The sequence below is a fragment of the Hetaerina americana genome, unplaced genomic scaffold (assembly GCF_022747635.1).
Source record: "Hetaerina americana unplaced genomic scaffold, ioHetAmer1.1.p SCAF_7, whole genome shotgun sequence".
In the NCBI taxonomy this organism is placed as follows: Eukaryota; Metazoa; Arthropoda; class Insecta; order Odonata; family Calopterygidae; genus Hetaerina; species Hetaerina americana.
The window spans coordinates 71,116,809-71,136,402 of record NW_027287316.1 but is presented as its reverse complement, the minus strand read 5'-3'; the positions used below and the strand labels follow the sequence as shown (position 1 = coordinate 71,136,402).

The following is a 19,594-nucleotide window of genomic DNA, read 5'->3' as shown; positions in this document are numbered from 1 at the left end:
AACCGAATGAAACAATCAATTTGAAACAAACACTTATACTTCAAACCAAAAGAAGTACATCATGGCTCTGTTTGGTTAACAATGATTTGGAGTTTAATAAAAAAAAATTCAAATTACATGTTTTCTCAAACCATCCCCCGGCCCAAGGAGTATTAGACTGTCTTCAACCAGGTTCAAAATGCTTTTTTTGGATATAACTGATTCCCTTATATATGGCTCGCTTTAGCATTTTTCCTTATTGCGGTGAATAAAATGAATTGATTATGGAAGGATTTCGGGATACGACAATGATAAATGTGAAGTTTAATTAGAGTGGATTCAAGTTGGTTCCGCTGGGTTTACTACGATAACTTTTAGGGATAGACTTGCGACTTTTGGATAACCTGTCAAATTCGTTCAGTTTATCCAAAAAATAGAGAGATAGAAGATCAGAATTGGAAGAAATTTCGTATTATTAATAAATTGATTGGCGTAAATATAATTTCCACGAGAATTAAAACCAGAAAGGGAATAGAAATTGTCTTCTCTTATTTATTTGTTCCGATCAATATATGACGAACGGAGAAAGAAGGGTCGAAGGTAGTTATGGCTGTTTTTTTCACATTCGAAAGTTTGGTCATCTTCTACAGTGAAGATTTTGAGCCCACCCATCAGTTGCCTACCATCTGGTGTTGTGTAAAAGCTGTAAAAGCCAAAGCGTCAAAGTTACCCAATCAAAGACGCGTTTGTACAACCGACACTGGTCAGCCGCTTATGTCGTCTAGAGTATTGTGAGGTCGTGAACTCGAAATATCGAACATGTCGATCCGTCCTACTAATCCACTATCGCCAATCGAACTTTCCTCGAGCTTCGCAAGTCAGCGTATGATTTGATTGTGAGGAAGCAGGTTACTTGTCATTTTCAAGTGGTATAGTTTTCATTCCTTTGTGCCAGTATAAAGCTTGAATATGTGGAAACTGTGGGATTATTTAACGAAGACTGTTCATTTACCATTGCCCAATGGTAAATTAAAATGTTCGCTGTTTGTGGTCAAAGTGATTAGTAATAATAACGCATTATTTATAGCGAACGAATAATTTCTGTTTTTGAGTTAATTATTGAAATTTATAAAATATGAGATCATTGTCTTTTACATTCAATTTTAAATGTCGCTGAAAACAAAACGTGGAGGCCCGTATGTTCCTGGTGGGGTTGATGTCATGACTGAATACTCATCAAGCGGAACATCGATTCGGCTGTATTATCCATCAGAATTCGTGGTATGATCCAAAAATTCATGCTGGAGTTATTAAATGAACAATTATATTTTTCGTCTGGTATCTGCAGGCATTCATTGCATGCAACAGTTTGCCTGTTTGTTCCTATGAAGTGTGAATAGTTTGAAAATCTAAAAAGGGTATACAATTTGTGTAAACCGGTGTATCATCGCAATAATATCGTATGTATAGAGTATATATATGTTAATCAATTCAATGATGATGTCGTTGCCGCCAAAACATCGTGACTCACGTTAATTTCAGATTGTGTTTATCAGCCAGCTCAAACTGTCTGGTAATATTGTGGTTTATGAATACGTGGAATTTAGTTCCCAGCGCGCGAAAGAAAAATAAAAATGTCACCTTATCATAATGTTAGGATTTTCTATAAACGTGCGTATCAATCCATTATTCTCTCTTATTCCCCGTCAGAAAACATTTGAAATATTTATTCTTAAAGAAGTTATTTCTTGTTCATGAAGAATAAATATTATATTAATTTTTATTCTGGAACAGATCAGTGCCCTTTCAGTGCACTGATCATATTTAAATAAATATCAATTTTAGATTGTTTGGTTTGGGTTATATATCTATGCATCCTCTGTAGGGTTACTTATGATTGGAAAGCAGTATTATCCCATCTATCCTTTTGAATAGTTTATAAAAAGTTCTTGAGCATCATATTATAAGGCTGGTTATTTAGTAAAATGTTTGACCTTTCGGTTCTTTCATCTGTTTTATTGTTCATTTTCCTGTATCTGTTCTTTTAATTGGAGTCATGTTAGGTGCGGTAAAAAATGTAAAATGTACCGGTTACATCCGGTACATTTTGTTACAATAGTGAAATTGCCATGGTTTCCAATAACCCTTATAATAAGTTTTAAGTTATTCATGAATTATTGGCATTGATCATTTTTTAAATTGCATCATGGATTCTTTAAATACTCTGTCGGAATTCACATGTTCTAATACTGATAAAAATTCTTATACAAACTAATACGTAAACTACTAATGCTTTAAAATATATAAATCTTGTACTAAGTGTTCATCTTTTTGTGATGGTAAGTGTTCCAGATAAATTTCCTTAAATTCTACTGAAAATGATTTTGATTGAAATGAGTATCTTATTTGGATGACATTTTTAAATTAACTGTGTTACTTTATCCTCAACTCTACTTCCCATGCCCTTTTGATTTGCCAAAAGTATGTCGATAAATGGAATGTAAAAATTATAGATATATAAGAAGCTGGTCAGCCTAAAAATTGAATGGAACTAGATGTTTTAAGTATATCAGAAATGAGTTGGTTGGCAGTGGAAGATTTTTGGAGTGGATAATATAGGAGAACCTATGTATATGTGTGTGTATATATGTATATGTATGTATATATATATGTATATGTATGTATATATATATGTATATGTATGTATATATATGTATATGTATGTATATATATATATATATATATATATATACACACACATATATATACATGCATACATATATATACATATATATATATACATATATATATATATATATATATATATATATATATATATATATATATATACACACACATATATATACATGCATACATATATATACATATATATATATATATATATATATACATATATATATATATATATATATATATATATAATGTTCGAAAAGGTGAATGTGGAGGTTAAGTGCTTGATGAGCATGAAATCTTTAATGGGTGGAAGACTTGGATTGATAGCTTCTTTGTGCGAAAAATATTGGAGGTGGATACAGTAGAAAAGTATGATGTAATAGAGGATGGAAATTAGGAGATCTAACAAAAAGATCTGAAATTCATCTTGATCTCCAGGAACTGAAAACAAATAAGGCTAGTAGAATAGATGAGCTGACAGTGTTGATGCTTCAGAATGCAGGTAGGAAAATTACAAATGAGATTGTGTATACTTGTAAAACAGGTACACAATGTTGCTACAGTACCTGTGGGTTTAAGTAATATAATTCTTATTCAAAAGAAACTCAGGACCTCTGAAAATAATTCAGAATAATAAACTCAAAATTCCATGCATCATCCAGGTTGTTAGTGAAAATACTGTGCCAAAGGATTGAAAATAATTTTTAAAAATATCAAGGATAAAAATGATTTGGAAGAAGGTAAGGACAAGTGGGACCATCGTAGCTTGGGAGAAATATCACTTGAGAAAAAATCAGAATACTTATGTTCCATTTCAAGACCAAAGAATGCATTTAACAGGGTTCTTTAAAATATTTTATTTGAGCTTCTTAAAATTAGAGGCATAAAGTCAGGGAGTGATTGAAGCACTGTGCATGAACCAAATGGCAGTTATTGGAGGTCAAAGGGATGAAAGATTATGGGTGCAAATGAGAAAAGAGGTGAGGTAAGTGTGCTCCCTGCCGACCATTATATTCAGTGTGTATGGTCAAAGAGCCAAAGATAAGATATTAGAGGAGCTCAAAAAAGGAATGGAAGTTCAATAGACAATATATTTATTGTATTGCACTCAAAGGGGATTTTGAGATTAATTGATATTTTTAGTAAATACAAAAAGAAAATTCATGACATATTCATAACTTGTACGTAGGAGATGACGGGACCAAAGTAAAGCTAGAGGATGGGGTTCTGGATGGAGTAAATGAGTTCATCTTGGGAATAGAATGACCATAATAGTAATCTTTATTCGTCAAAGAGCAGCACTTGCCACTAGAGATGTTGTCAAAAGAAAATCATACAGGTAAATACATGTTTAAATACATACATTCATTACTGTGGTGAAGAGAAATACATGTATTAAAATTTCACTTTTGAGAATCCAGTTCAAAATATTCACTTAAAGAATACAAGGGGTTTGAAATCAACTAATCCTGAATTACATTTTTGAACCTATTATAGCTAGTCCATCTCGCAGTATGGGGAAGTTTGCTATAGAATTTTAAGGCAAGGTTATCCAACTGGTTGAAGGTTCTGGAAAATCTGCATTGGGTAATGTCTGACATATTTCTTGACCTTGTATAATGGCTGTGTATATGTTAAAGACCATCATTACTCCGGCTGACAAATAGTGGACGACATTGATTGTGATGGCCAGGGCTGGTTATAATCCAAACTGCTTTCTTTTGTAACATAAGCAGAGTTTTTGTGCCACTTGCATGTCCCCAAAGCCTTAGGCCATAACTTGGGTGACTTTGGAAAAAGGCAAAATTGGCAAGTGAGGAGAGGTCTAAAAAACAAATCATTAGCAGATCATCACAGGCTAAGATAGCCTTCCATGGCAAAAGGATGCTTCTTACCAGCGCAAGTGTTGGAATGGACGTGATGAAAAACTTAATCAAAACCTATTCGGAGAGCATATTGCCTTGTGTTCTACAAGAGAAAACTACTGAGAAATGTAGTGTTTCAGGAGAATGACTATAATAGATTGGGGAGATAAGTGTCTCAATGAAGAAGTTTTGAATAGAGTTAAAGAAAAGCAGTCTGGAATGCAGTGGTTAGTGAAAGAACGAAGATGATGAACCACAGTATAATTAAATACCAATTTCTTCTAAAAATAATAAATGGGGATCAATGCAAGGAAAAAACCTTAGAGGTAGATTAAGAAGGCAAATAATTGAAGATGAAAAAATTGATAATTCTTGGAGCCTGTCCTGTCATGATATATGATGATGCCGGCTCAAGGAAAGAGGACTGATGAGCTGCATTCAACCAACTCAAAGGTTTAGGGTTAAAGAGAAAGGAAGGGGTTAATACTAAGACATGATACATTCAAACTGCAGGCTTACATTTTATATGACATAGAATGTGATTTTTATGGTTGCATACACATGTAATAGGTTTGCTGTATGCAGTGCTGTAATTGAACATATTGTACTCTCTGATGTTACAGGGTAAAGGAAATAAGTCGCCACAATCGTTTGATGCATTTCAAAAGCGCTGGATTCCATGGCTGCCTGACCATAGATATTTTGAAGGATGCGCTAAACTAGTGGGCCTTTGGAAAATATTAGTATGGGTCACTTATGCCATCATTGCGGGAGTAAATGCAAAGATTCCAGTGTACTGGGGGTCATTGTTTTCCCCAACTGAGCATAAAGGCAATGTAACCAATGAGGACGGTGCAAGGTCATTCAAGAGCAAAAAGCACCCAGTAGTGATTATCTCACATGGCATGGCTGGCAGTAGATTTGTACATTCCGCCCTGGGACTTGAGCTTGCATCTCATGGATTTGTTGTGGCAGTTGTTGATCACAGGTAAGGTTGCAATGGATGTACAAAATACATTTCACTGAGCATTTTGTTGTCCAGAAATGTATTTGTCTAGAATAGTCTATATTTATAGAGTCTAGAATTTATATGGTGAAAAGTCCTCATGGGAACTACAGAGAAAGTCCCAAAAATACATATTACAGATGCATACAGAAAAAAAAGATCATGAAAAACATGTTTGGGAATGGTAGCTGATTCAGAATTGGTGATTTATGTAGGAAATAATTCTGTAGTGTTGAAATGATCTCGCTAGTTTGAGCTTGAGAGTTAAATTATTAGCAGTACTGTACTGGGCCATCTTGGGTTTTTGATGGACCCAGACCCTGCTGACTTCTAAGTCCTGATTAACCCTATCAGATATCTTTAATCCCTCTACTATGTATTACAATAACATGATATTTGGTGCAACATTTTTCCACCTCCCTTCTTTCCATCCAACATTCTTACTCATTTCCTCCCTGTTACTTCCCCTCCAACATCTCCCCCTCTATTTTCGTATTAAGATTTCCATTTCCTCACAGTATCTCCTACTTCCAACTTTTGCACTTTCTTCAAATTACTTACAACAACCATTTATTCTCCCCTACCATTCCTTGCACTTCTGTTTTCCTTTTGTCCATTTTTTTTGGTTATTTTCCTCATCCACATCTCAAAAGCCCCCAATCCATGCTTATCCTCTTTCTTCAATGACCAAGTTTCATAACTATGCTGCATATTAAAAATTCTGAAGTTTTTCCGTGCATCTTTACTTAGGTGCCTGTCGTCATCATTTTCCTCTTTATAAAAGCCTCTCAACAAAATGCAGTTCTTCTTTTAATGCCTTAATTACTTTGCCCATCTTCTGTTGAAGCAAATCCTAAATATGCAAACTGTACTTCATGTTTTAATTTATGCCCCCAATTTAATGTTTGCCTTAGCCTTCCTATTTTTTTGATTCATATTACTGTCATTTTACTATGATGCATTTTCATCCCATACCTATCACCCTGATTCTGTCATTTGCTAAGCAATGATTGAAATCCCCTGGTTGACTGGATGGCTAGAACTTGATCATCTGCAAACCTAACGAAATTCCCAACCTACTTTCACTCCTTCCTCTAGTCCTTCCCATGCGCCTCTTACTAATTCTGCTGCATGTTTATCAGAGTAATAATGGGCATCCTTGTTTTATTCCCCTGACTAACACAGCACATCCTGACTCTATATCCACCATTCCCACCTTTGCAGTTTAAGACTAGTACATGTTTTGGATGAGTTGTATATCCATTCATTTTATTCTTGTTCTGTAAATTGTTTGCTAAATGTGCCTGACATTGCCCATTGCCTGACATATTTTTTCTTTTTGCCTCTGTTTGATTTTTTTGATCATGCAAATTGATGCATTGCATGAATACATTGTTTTATTCCTACAGTTCTGTTTCACACTATGTATGCACTGAATATTCAGTTAAAAATCATTTGTTAATATTGGGCTCAGGTTGTCAGTTTACCTATCAACCTACTCCTGGACACGCATGTGTTTTTTGTAATGATGATGTGTCCCAGTAACCACAGCCACACATCCTTGAATTATCTTAAAGGTATATTGAAGATGTAGGTTGTACTTTTACACTCACTACAAGGATAGATAGAGCCATATACTATGTACATTTCAAATGCCACAAGGAAACTTTTGTTCTCTGTATTTAAGGTTAATGTGCCATTGCTTCAGTCAGGGTTGTAAGATTTTCGCTGAGTGAAAAATGTGAAAAGGAAAGGCATAATTCAAATAAAACTTAGTATTTTGTTCAATTTTCCTCTACTTTGAAAATAATTAGTAAAGTAAGACACATTCATTTGCTTTTGTCACTAGGTGATCAACCATCTAGTGTTCACAGTAAAACAAATGAAGCGAAAGGTGAGATACCATTTAGGAGGTTAGATCTATGACCTAGAACACATGCTTAAATCCGATTGTCCTTTGACTCATCCTAGGAAATGAGACCAGCCAATGTTCTAGGATCAGATATAGCTACGTCACAGCTATCTCCTCTTTGTTCCTAGTAAACAAATGGAAGGCCTTGTTTTTTTGACCTGGGGCAAAGTTAAATAAACAATCACCAAAAGGGCCCCTCTTCCTAACCAGCAGGTTGCTACTGCTTAAGAGTTTCCTTTGACCATAATTGCTTAAGCAGCCTCATTGATTATGATATTTACCATGACTCAATGTAAAATTCCTCATTCATTTCTTTGCTCCCCCAATCTTAAAATCAGAAAACTGTTTAGCAACACTGTCATTTGGTAGTTAGTTGAAATATTAGCTGTCACCAAGTTAGTACTGAGAATGAAATGGTTTCAGTTCATGAAGCTAAAGAGGAAAATAATAAATTTGTTCTTAATACAACTGAAACATTTGTCAAGGTTAAATCCCTCTCAGTGAAATGGATCTTTCAGAGTTTTGCAAATGGATAAGAGCGAACAGTTATAGATTAGATTATCCAGGATATCTGGTGGATGGATTAGCTGTTGGTCCCAGCAAGAGGCATTCCTTTTGCTCTTAAGTTTTCCTTGTACACTCTTGTAATTCTTTTAGGTGACTTACAATTGTACAACACTCATTGAGTCATCTGCAAAAACACTAATTCGTATTGTCAGGGCAACTTAAGTGAATGACTGTGTACCCTTCTTTAGCTAAAGATCTTAGCCATTTCTTTCTGTAAGAATTAAAAAAGAGACATGGGCAATAGCTAGCAAAATTATCAACAAAAACATTGAAAATTCCTAGTACAAAATTTAGTTTGTGAAGTCTAAAATGGAAGCTATATGTGCTGAATATTTAGTGAGTAGGATAGGTCAGTTGCCTTGATTATAGCTCTATGGGAGGTGAAAGGGTTGTGATATGGAGGGTATGCTACGGTCTATGAAAGCTGGAGGACCCTGTTCTTCCAAGCTACCATGTTCTTGGCAGATTATTATATGCTTTTAAGAGTGGTGGTTGGATCCTGTCGAATAGCACCAGTAGACTACTGCACCCCTTACTATAACTTTACTCAGTCTGACATTAATGTCTGATCATTGCGTGGCTTTTTTCTATTGTTTTACTTATTTTTGCATTGAGCCCACTAATTTTTGATGGATAACTCGAAACACTTCATTTTAAAAGGTAAGGATGCGGAGTTGGCACCAACCTTCACGGTTGATTTTTGTGCCTAATGATGAGGCATGAGAAATGCAAGCAGTCAATTTGTGGGTAATCAGCATTCTAAATATCGTAAATTTTTTGAGCAATTGGACAAAGCAAATGACTTTGCTAAAAGAACAAGGAGACTCGTATAGGAGACAAAATGTGGCCCTGAAAGTTTGGACCTAGAAGTCCAAAACATGCATTGCTTGTCTATTATCCATCATTTGCAGTTATTGTCTAGTGCCTTTCCCTAAATGGCCATGGATAATTGGTTCTCTCTACTGTTGTTAGAAGGTAGGAAATGTACCAATATGTATATTTATCAGGTATCTATGCCCCCAGAATGCCTGTTTGCTCTCACTGAGTTTGTTCCACTGCTTAGTGGAACTACTGCTACTAGCTCCTAGAAGAAAATGAGTTCAGTGGTGGTTTGAATGTCAAAGGATTTTGTTCATATTTCATTAGTTGTTTCCCTCACTATATTCTTTTGAATATTAAGTAAATGTTTTTGATGGTTTGAGTGTTGAATGACTTTGCTCATCTTCCGTGCTCTGAGCTCTATTATTTTATTTCATAATGGCATATCAGGAAATAAATTGATGTAAAAATTTTGAGAGAATTTTTTTCTTAATTTTATCTTTACATTAAACTTTCATAGAGCAATTACAGCTTAGAAGGGTATAGTTCAAGTGGTTAATCATGATAGGAAATAAATAAATACAGAAGAAATGGCATAGTAATAGTCAGCATGGGCAAATAACGAATTAAAATAATATTTGAGTAGAGTGTGAGTAAATTAATGTTTCCTAATTGATTTTACTCTGCTTTCCTTTTGGGTGGTTTCCCATGTACATTCTTCACTTCGCTGAACTACCATGCCCTTCATTTTTTGGAATGCCTTCAATATTCAAGTTTCTATCCATCCTTCTCACAGAATTTCTTATTTTCAAAACAAATGTAGAACATTCTTGCTATATTCTAATGCCTAACTTCAAGATAAAACCATGTACTGAGAATGCTATTGTAAAGCAATGTAAAAGTTATATCTACTTTATTTTGTAATAAATTAGATATGTATGTCTTTTCGGTTCAAATTTAGCTGTATGGATAGATAAGTTCTAATAGCTGATCTATGATGCATATTTTTGGAACCTTGTTAGGTATTCATTAATGGATAGTATGGGGCATTAATAGTAGTTAGTTGTTCAAGTTGTAATTGTGTTTGTTTTGTTTGTAATAATTTGCTCTGCATTCTTTAGGCAATTTTAAAATATTGGAAGTGTTTTCATTTCATTTTAATTGATTCTAAAAGTAGTTAGAATACTCAATTAACATATGGTCCTCACCATAATAATCACTGTTAAGAGTGGAATCCATATTTACATAAAGGGTTTACATTTTGACTCCTCTTTTAGGAGCAGATCCCCCATGATGGAAAAAACCACATTTAAAGGATTTATCTTTCAGGGAGCCATCATGAAAGAAATCCTCCCATGCAAATTTCATTGTTCTTTAACATAGGGTTTAGGCAATTCTAATTGTGGATTCTTCTTTTTTCCAGGGATGGGTCTGCCTCAGGTACATACTATTATAAGTCCAAGGAGATGAGAGACAAGGGAGAAAAGACATGGGTGCCTTACATTAATGTAGCATTTGGTAATGCCAAACATCATGAAATAAGGAAGGAGCAGGTGATATTTTTTTCTTTAGTCTGTAGAAAAATAACTAGAAAAATGTGTGTATAAAAATCCACAAACACCCGCCTCCTCCACCGAAAGCCCTCAACATATTTTTATCTATGCCACCTATTTTCTTTTTATCTTTTCCCTCAAATCCATTCTTGAGACTTTTTTTTCCATTCTCCAAAACCATAAGACCATGGCTAGCATATTCCCAATGCATTTTTTCCCAAGAATGTGGTGATGGTATATGAGTACGTTAATAACACCATATCTCATGTGAGGAAAAAATCTCATGCCTTTCTGTTTCAATAGAATCATCTATGCCTGGCCGTATTGGTGTATTTCTTGTTGAAGTCCTTCTGCTCAGCATCCTTTATTTTGAGCATGGGAAGATTTCAGTAACAGGATGCATATGTTGCTTACTTTCAATTGGGTGTGCAATGTCCAAGTCCATGCTGAACTCATTTGAAGCCCTCTTTCCACCTGGGAACAAAATGCCCATGCCTTGTGATCTTTTATTAGGTACAGCTGGGGCTCAATCCCTGGAGTGCTTAAAAAAATGATGTATATTTATCCGTTAATTTTTATTTGACACCTTATTGAAAATAGTTTCTTCCACAGTTATTTGCAATTAATTTGTCTTTCCTCAAATCAAACCTATGGAAAGTCCCAGTTTTGGCTTTTTATCATTTCATTAGTGGTTATTCAGCTTCCTAACTGTCCACTGAGGCCAAAAGAGAGACAAATGTTACCACCCCATTTGTATCTTCAGTGCAGAGAAAAAATTCCAGACCTCACAATGCATGAGTTATGTGATAATGTACACCATACCATTAATATTGATTATGTTAAAAAATCTACAGGAAACGTAACTTTTTCCCATTTATAATATTTATGAAAGCCAAAGGATCACCTATCACATACCAGTGCCCATTAATGTCTTCAGCTGAATCACTTCATGTGATTGATGCAAGGGTGTGTGCTCCCTCCTTGGCCATGTCACAATAGCTTAGAAGTTCAGTGAAGAGAGAATTGGAGACCCATTTGACAAATGTTCAGGAAAATTTGGAATGTACCCTTGTCATATTTGTTAAATTTAGATGAGAAAAATAGCCTAATTTTTTTCCCTTGACATTTAAAATAATTTATTATAACAACAATAAATTCATGAAATACTCTCCATTCTCGGGGTGTCACCGCATAGGTTGTTTTTCTCACAACAGTTTCGCCCATGTTTCAATGAGCATCTTCAGGTTGAAGGTCAGGTCGATGCTTCAGTTCGACCTGAAGACGCTCATTGAAACACGGACGAAACTGTTGTCAGAAAAACAACCTACGCGGTGACATCCCGAGAATGGAGAGTATTTCATCTGAACGCCGCGAAAATCTACGATCCCATACAACAGCAAATTCATGTTGAGGCAGATTTTGAAAGTTCACTGATGCTTATTGTAATCTTGCATGTTGTTGATAAATTTGTGCCACTGCTCAAACCATTTATTTCTCTTATGAAAGAATGAAAAACAATTAGAACTTGGAGAAAAAAATAAAAAGTGCCATGTCTGGTCATGTTATTTTTATTAAAAAAATACATGTTGGAGGAGTATACTGAATTCTTTAGAATTTAGCATTTCAGTAGTTATTCGTTCTGTATTTTAAGTTCATCTCAAGTAAAATATGACGAGAGGTCTGTTATTTGACTCTTTCTCATTGATTGAAAATCATTACGCTTAGTTTAACATATTCATATTGCCACAATCAGCATGTCTTACAGGCTATGGCTTAACAAGTGTTATAAACAAGCTGTGTACTCATGTATGATAATCATTTACAATGATTTCAAGCACTTTCTACACTTAAAAAATTCTTTTCACATCAGGTTGAATTACGCTCAGAAGAGCTCATAAGAGCACTAAATCTACTGGAGAAAATCAATGTTGGAGAGATGGATGACAATGATAATATTCTTCATGCTGATTATGCTGGGATGGAATTTAGAATATCCCAGATGAAAGTAAGGGTTAACCTTTGAAATATTAAGAAACTGTGGAGCAGAGATCGGTTATTATACCAAATACTTATTTTTTCAACTTTGAATGGAGTGAACTTGAATTTTCTGTCATTTCATTAGGGTAGACTCAATCTTACTTCACCTGCTATAATTGGATTCTCCTTTGGTGGACCATCAGCTCTGACTGCTGTCAAGAAAGATTCCAGATTTAGGTAAATTTTTGACATGCTATGAATAAATATATTGATTTACAGTTGGGAAAGAAACATTTAGCTAACAATTTTGTGCTGGTGGCCATCTTCTTTCAACATAATATGCATGATGAACCCTGGGCAATATTTTATGTTCTGTTTGTCTCTTCCCTTCTTTCCCAAATATTAGATGGACCAGGTGGTTTGAACAGAATGGAGGTTTATCTCTTGTTCTCGTCCATAGAATTTTGCTTATGTTCCTTTAAGCATGGAAAACATTTCATTTCATATTTCCATGAACTTTCTAAGGCTACAATTACTTAACATTCGTATCATTCATATATGTCAGCATAAGAATTCACTGTCATATAAGGTCCACTTCTCTTTTATATGAATATTTGTTTCGAAATTTCTTCTAATATACTGTATAGTTTCAGGCTTTACTTTGTGGAAGTCTTTCATATCCATATTAAAAGATTTTTTGTACTTTTCTGCTGATTAGGACAGTATTCTGTGGACAAGTACAAAGAATGTTGTAATATGGAAATTTCCTCACTTATCAAGTTTTTAGCATGGGATAATTTCTGTATACTTTTTAATTGCATGCCATAGTCTGAAAAATGCAGTAATCATTGTGCAGTATCATTGATTATGTATACATTTCATTGCTTTAGTGTGGATTAGCATCTTGGCAAAGAAAATGCATGTAACATACTTAATTTTTTAAGGTATGCCTTTTGACTAATATATCTGTTAAATGCCAAGTTTTAATGTGTGTTGCTTGTAATTTATGTAATTCAGGACAAATGCCTTAAATTCCCTACATCCAAAGTACAATGTTGACACCGAATAGGACAAAGAAAATTGTATATTAATCAAAGCCTGTTTTGTATCATTCTTTTGAAACAGTTTAGGAATACCTCTTGACACCTTCATCCAGCTATACAACAATGGAAATGAGCTAAGACAATATTCCGACCATTGCAGGGTTTTAGAAAATAATTTGATCTCAGTGAAAGGATAAGAAGAAAATAATTATTAGCCTTTGTAAAAAGATAACTTTCATTAATGTTTGTGATGTAGAGAATATAAAATGCATAACTTAGTGGTACTAACCCATGCATGGAATTGGCAAACGGACCAAAAGATAAATTAGTTAGCTCAAATATATTCATTCTTTAAGACTAGCCCAAATCTGGGATGTTCATGGCTCATGGAACCACTGCGTAAGTTAATGCTTTAAATTGGGACATCAGATTGGGCGTAGTATGTTTGCAATTTATTAATGGTAAGTTCAACACAAATACCCCTGGGATAGGTGCTGTCAATAATGACAGTAATACATTTTAGAATCTTGTGAGAAACAAAATAAGCTAAAAAACCAGGATGTTTACTGTCAATACTCTCGACAGTTTTTCAAAGAGAAAAGAACGAATGTTTGTGATTAATGACAATTTGTATTGAAAACTGCCGAAGACTTCGTACTGTTTACCTGAGACAATTTAATCTTGATTTTACGCCCAACCTTTTCAAAAGATGAAATGAGGGTTGCACGTCTTAAAATTAAAACAAAAATTTTATTTCTAGAATTAAATGCAAATACTGAGACATGAAATGATTTGGAAAAAATTATTTTCTGTGTCATATTTCTGTCTCTACCTTTCTTCCTCTCTTGATTTGCCACTTGTCTTTGCAGAATCCATTGAATAATCTTTGTGGTGAATTTTAAAATAACCATGCATGTACTAATAAGATAATTTTGGTTTATCCATTTAGGAGAGGAATTGCCTTGGATGTGTGGATGTTCCCTATCAAAGAAAAGATAGAGGAAATTGGCCAAGCACTGGTTGCCTCACAAAGTTCAGATGATCCAAAATGCAAATTGTTATTCATCAATTCTGAGACATTCCATAATGATATCAATTTAAAAGCTATGAAGACCCTTCTCGATGTAATGAACGGAGGATCCAATGCACCTCATGTCACCACAATAAAGTTAGTAGTATTTATATTGTTTACTAGTATATAGTTTGATTTCTGACATTTTTTTACTCAAAGGTGATGTTAGCCCTACAAACACTAATTTGTGCTAACAAATCTCATGCTAAAGTTTAATGAAGAGTTATGAATGGATGAAGTGTGGTTATCCACTTAAAAAAAGTCCTGATTGGAAGTAAAATTGCATTCCAATGTTTAATATTAAACTTACAGCAGTGGTCACTCTCATTTTGCCTTGTGATTATCTCACTACTTTCAGAGGTACAACACATGAGTACTTGTGTGATTGGTCACTACTGCTTGGAAGCTGGCTTGACATGTTTCACATGGGGAAGCTTTTACCTGTTCACGGTCACCAGTTGCTGTCTATTTTGGTGTTACAGTTTCTCTCAGAACAGTATGAAGCAGATGATGACTCTGGTGAGGATAATTTAAATTTTATAAACTAGCTTTGTTCTATTAATTGACTCCATAAATTGTAAGTTATTATACCTACATGCGGAGAAACCTCATTTGAAAAATAAGTCTTGTGTTCTGAGGACGTCAGAGGATTTATTTCCGTCAAAAACCCTGTCTAATTTTTTCATGAAAAAAATATCTTTCTAAACGCTTAAGTATGGAGAAAGTAAAAATCATATTTGAGGAAATGGTGGTGAGCTTTCATGGAGCAATAATATCTATTTTGCTACTCCAAGGCATTACCATATAAATTACTACCTTGATCAAAAAGTTCCCGGAATAACCACCGTGTGGCGCTCCCATCGTTCCGATTTGAGTTCTGTTTTTTTTGTTAAATTGGTACATCTGTTGTTGATATTCCCTTTAAATCTTAGTGTCATAACTTGACATTTGCAAAAGTTACGTAGCCAAGAGTACATCTATCTCTGTGTGTGTTGGCGATTTTTTACAATTGCAGAAATGGATTTAAATTTGCAACAACGAACTTGTATTAAATTTTGCGTAAAAAACGGATTTAGTGGCGCACGGACGTTGGAAATGTTGGAAAAGTGTTTCGGCAACGATTCTCTAAAAAAAACGGTCGTTTACCAGTGGCACGAGCGGTTCAGAAGTGGTCGTGAGTCAATCGAAGATGATGAACGCAGTGGCAGACCATCGACATCGAAAGTCGGTGAAAAAATTGATAAAGTAAAAGAAATGTTGGTCAATAACCGCAAATTAACCATCAGAGAAATAGCGGAGGACTTGAACATTGCCTATGGATCCGCCCAAGACATTGTGGTTAATGATTTGGGTTTCCGTCGTGTAGCAGCAAAGTTGGTGCCAAAAGACCTCAATTTCATGCAAAAAAGAGACCGTGTTGACGTCGCAAAAGACATGATTTGCGAGGCTGAATCCGATCCCACATTCATCAAAAGGATCATTACTGGAGACGAGACGTGGGTTTATGAGTACGACACGCAATCCAGACATCAGGCAAGTGAATGGCGTTCACCAAATGAGCCGAGACCAAAAAAACCACGTCGTTTTCAGTCAAAAAAGAAGGCAATGCTGACGGTTTTCATGGATTACAACGGTGTAGTGCATCATGAATTTTTGCCAGAAGGCCAGACAGTAAACAAAGAGTATTATTTGGGCGTTATGAGACGTTTGCGTGAAGCAATTCGCCGAAAGAGACCAGAAATGTGGGCAGAAAACTCGTGGATTTTGCACCATGATAACTCACCGTCGCACAGTGCTATCATTATTCGTAATTTTTTGACGAAAAATGCAACAAATACCATCCAACAGCCACCGAATTCACCTGATTTGGCTCCCTGTGACTTCTTTCTGTTCAATCGAGTTAAAAAACCATTACGGGGAACGCGTTTTAGCAGCCGAGAGGAAGTAATGGAAAAATCGCAGGAAGCACTGATGGACATACCGAAAACCGAATATAAAAAATGTTTCGAGGATTGGATCAAGCGCTGGCATAAGTGTGTTGCAGTCGATGGGGATTACTTTGAAGGGGACAATATAGATTTAGATGAATAAACTTGTATTTTTAATTTTCTGAATAAATTCCGGGAAATTTTTGATCAAGGTAGTATATTGGATTATGGAGTATCCTGTGCATGAATGGCAAATATGTATTCACTGAGCATAGCATGGAAACATTGCTATTATGTATATCTCAATGATTTTAAATAATGGTCCTTTCTCTTAACAGGTCTAACGCCCGAGCTTAAATCAGACTGTGATGATTATATTCAGTGCCAGATGCAGCATTTAGTCTTTGATCTTATTCAAAAGACTAAAAAGTAACATTAATGTTGCCAGGTGGCTTCATGGGAGAGAGCCATTACTAACAAAATACCTTTGTCCTTGTCTATAAATATTTTATTATAATACTAAATGGTTTGATTAGGGTGAAGCTGAAAATGGTACTTAGTGAAACAGTAAAATGCTGTAAAATAAGTACGAAGGCATTTTGGTAATTGTAATTAAAGATATATTTTAAGGTGAGAAAGGGTAAATTTGAGATAGGGACCTTTATTTACTGCATTTAATGTGAAGGGCATGCTGTGTGTTTTTAAGGAATGCCATGGATTGGGATTTATTTTATTAGTCATCACCAAAAAAGTTGCCAAGGTAAGCTGGACTCAATATTGATGCATTTTCAAGTGGCTGTGTTTATTAAAATGTGAAGTGGACTAATTGAATGGAACATTAAGGTTACAGTAAAATATGTAAAATCATCTTTCATCATAACTCTCCTTCGTGATTTATTGTTGAATCTCTTTTATATTTGGACAACTGTTTGTTACTGGTTTTACATAACTGTTATTTGAAAATAAAATTGTTAACCATTTGAAAGTATCATTCCTTAATTGAAATGTTATTGCTGTGGTAGCTGAAAGCACCTATTCAAGCCTTTATGAAGTGCAGATCTGTCCAAAAACTGAAGTGCCCATATTGTTACAATTTTAAATATACCATCATATTGTGATGTAAGTTGTGATCAATGAAAACAAATAAGAAAAAGCATGGAAAATAGCATGCAAATGTTAGAAATCATAGCATTGTAGTGGACAAGTAAAATATTATATATCTAATGCTACTGTGGAAATTCATTAAAAAATTTAGGGCTGTATGTAATAATGGTTCCGATTGTATGTTTCAGCATACTTTTTTTTGCAGGGTATAATAAGGAAAATAGTAAATCAAGTCCCTCTCTCTTTCCCCTAGTTCTGAGATTGTATTGGAGATAAAAATCTTTGAGTTTGCATAGGTGTACAAAACTTAAAAATAATTTTCCATACATTTCAATTATAAAAATATATTTCATGTTTGCAGAAATAAAAAATCAGCAAACTTAAAATGGTATGCAATCAGAATTTCAACTTTGACCAATACCATTTTAAACTAATATACCACAATAATGCATATCCCGAAAAGCTTGTAATAGGATCAAAGTTAATATTTTTGGGGTAACATAAAAATAGTAGAGTAGTACCACTTTTGGATCTCTCTCTTCATGTTGTAATTTTGTTGTCCATTCTCCATCCCTTCCCAATCAATTTTTGTACTGCTTTGTTAGATGTCCAAAAAACTGAAAAGTTAGCAATCAATGCAGCCCACGAATAAGTGTGATATTTTTAAATTGATTAAATTATAACTTATATAATGAATTGTAATCTAATGAGTGTAATTTTTTCAGTGTGATTTAAGGAAAGGCGAGGCACTGTTCGATAAGACCATTATCCCCTTCGTCCAAATGTTTTCTCTTCCATGTCCAAATAGTTTCTGTTGTAATTCTTCTACCCTGGGAAGCTAATACTGATAAAATTCAATTTTACTGCATATATAACAATTCCATATCGTGTCATGCCTACTAATATATATTTTTTTTTTCTGGAGTTTACATGATAATAATGACGATGGTTATTTGGTTCCTGTGCCAGTTTGGTTCTTAGCTTTGATTCTCAGTTTTGGTTGTTATAGTTTCAGTGAGTGGATATGTATTTAGCAGTAAACATTTGCAGTAAGGAAAAAAGTTTGGTCTCCTGCAAATAAATGATCACCTTACTAGAAGCTAGGCATGCAGTTTATGAGGAGTTTCTTACCATTTCTAAGTGATTTACGTATGCTGAACTGTTCCTTATATCTTCTGTAAAAAATGCTAGGTAGTTGATAGTCTCCCAATCTTCTCATAGGAGTCAGTCGGTATCTCCCTTAGGAATTGTAGATATCATCTCTTAGGAATCTTAGATATGAATCCAAATAGTTAAACATTGTGAAAATGCTACTGCTCGTCCTTCCAGAGTATTTTGCATCCAATAGCTCGAATGAATTCTGGCTAAATATTTGCCATCAAAATAACTTTTGTGTTGTTTTTTCATTACATATTATTATTGTTTGTCCTTAAACGAAAAATTACAGATTGTCTTTTTAAAAGTTAGAAATATAATATACCAGGAAGTCCTATGTCATTATTTGTTTGCTAGTGGGTGGGGGGTGAGGCTCTTAAAATATCTCCTTAGTACTAATCCTGCATGTGTAAATACTTTCCAATAACAGTGAATTCTTAGCCTTTTTGGTTATTATGCTCATCAAAAGTTATGCAAAAGGACCTAAATAATACTGCTAAAAAATCTGCTTTTTGTAAGTAATTTAAAGGAAGTTAGTACCTACTTAATTATGATCTAGATTAATCAAGTGTTGGTCCCAAAGACTTGGTTAATCTAGAATTTCTCAATTGGCAAATGTTCCTTATCAGTACTTATTATTATTTGTAAATAGTTATTTTAATTGCCTTTAGTTATTGATTATTAATTTTTTAAAGCATTTCAGTGAATATCAACTCAATTTTATGATTGTGGATCAATATTAACTTTTGTTGATCCATCACAATGGTTGAAATGGCAATATGTGCCAAAAAAGTATATTTTTGTTGATTGAACTGGGCCTTAGAAATGAATTAAAATCATCTGCCTCTAAATTCATCAGTGTAAAAATTACTTAAAAATTTATTTAGACAAAAATGATTTATGATAAAATGTTTTATTGA

The 19,594-nt window shown here is 34.3% G+C and overlaps 1 protein-coding gene across 1 annotated transcript; it reads left to right on the top strand.

Moving 5' to 3' along the window:
- Positions 1-832: 832 nt before the first annotated feature.
- On the top strand, positions 833-17,852 carry LOC139696484 (platelet-activating factor acetylhydrolase-like). The gene is made up of 9 exons (XM_071595269.1): positions 833-1,003; positions 1,172-1,260; positions 5,162-5,526; positions 10,266-10,395; positions 12,266-12,400; positions 12,518-12,609; positions 14,365-14,583; positions 14,846-15,006; positions 16,754-17,852. Exons 1-9 carry the CDS (start codon positions 949-951, stop codon positions 16,846-16,848), a joined length of 1,341 nt encoding a protein of 446 aa, XP_071451370.1. The 5' UTR covers positions 833-948; the 3' UTR covers positions 16,849-17,852.
- Positions 17,853-19,594: the final 1,742 nt, after the last annotated feature.

Coding starts and splice junctions, on each gene's coding strand:
- LOC139696484 (XM_071595269.1), top strand. CDS start 949: ATGTGGAAACTGTGGGATTATTTAACGAAGACTGTTCATTTACCATTG. Junction 5,527..10,265: donor GTGGCAGTTGTTGATCACAG/GTAAGGTTGCAA, acceptor TCTTTTTTCCAG/GGATGGGTCTGCCTCAGGTA. Junction 14,584..14,845: donor CCTCATGTCACCACAATAAA/GTTAGTAGTATT, acceptor CACTACTTTCAG/AGGTACAACACATGAGTACT.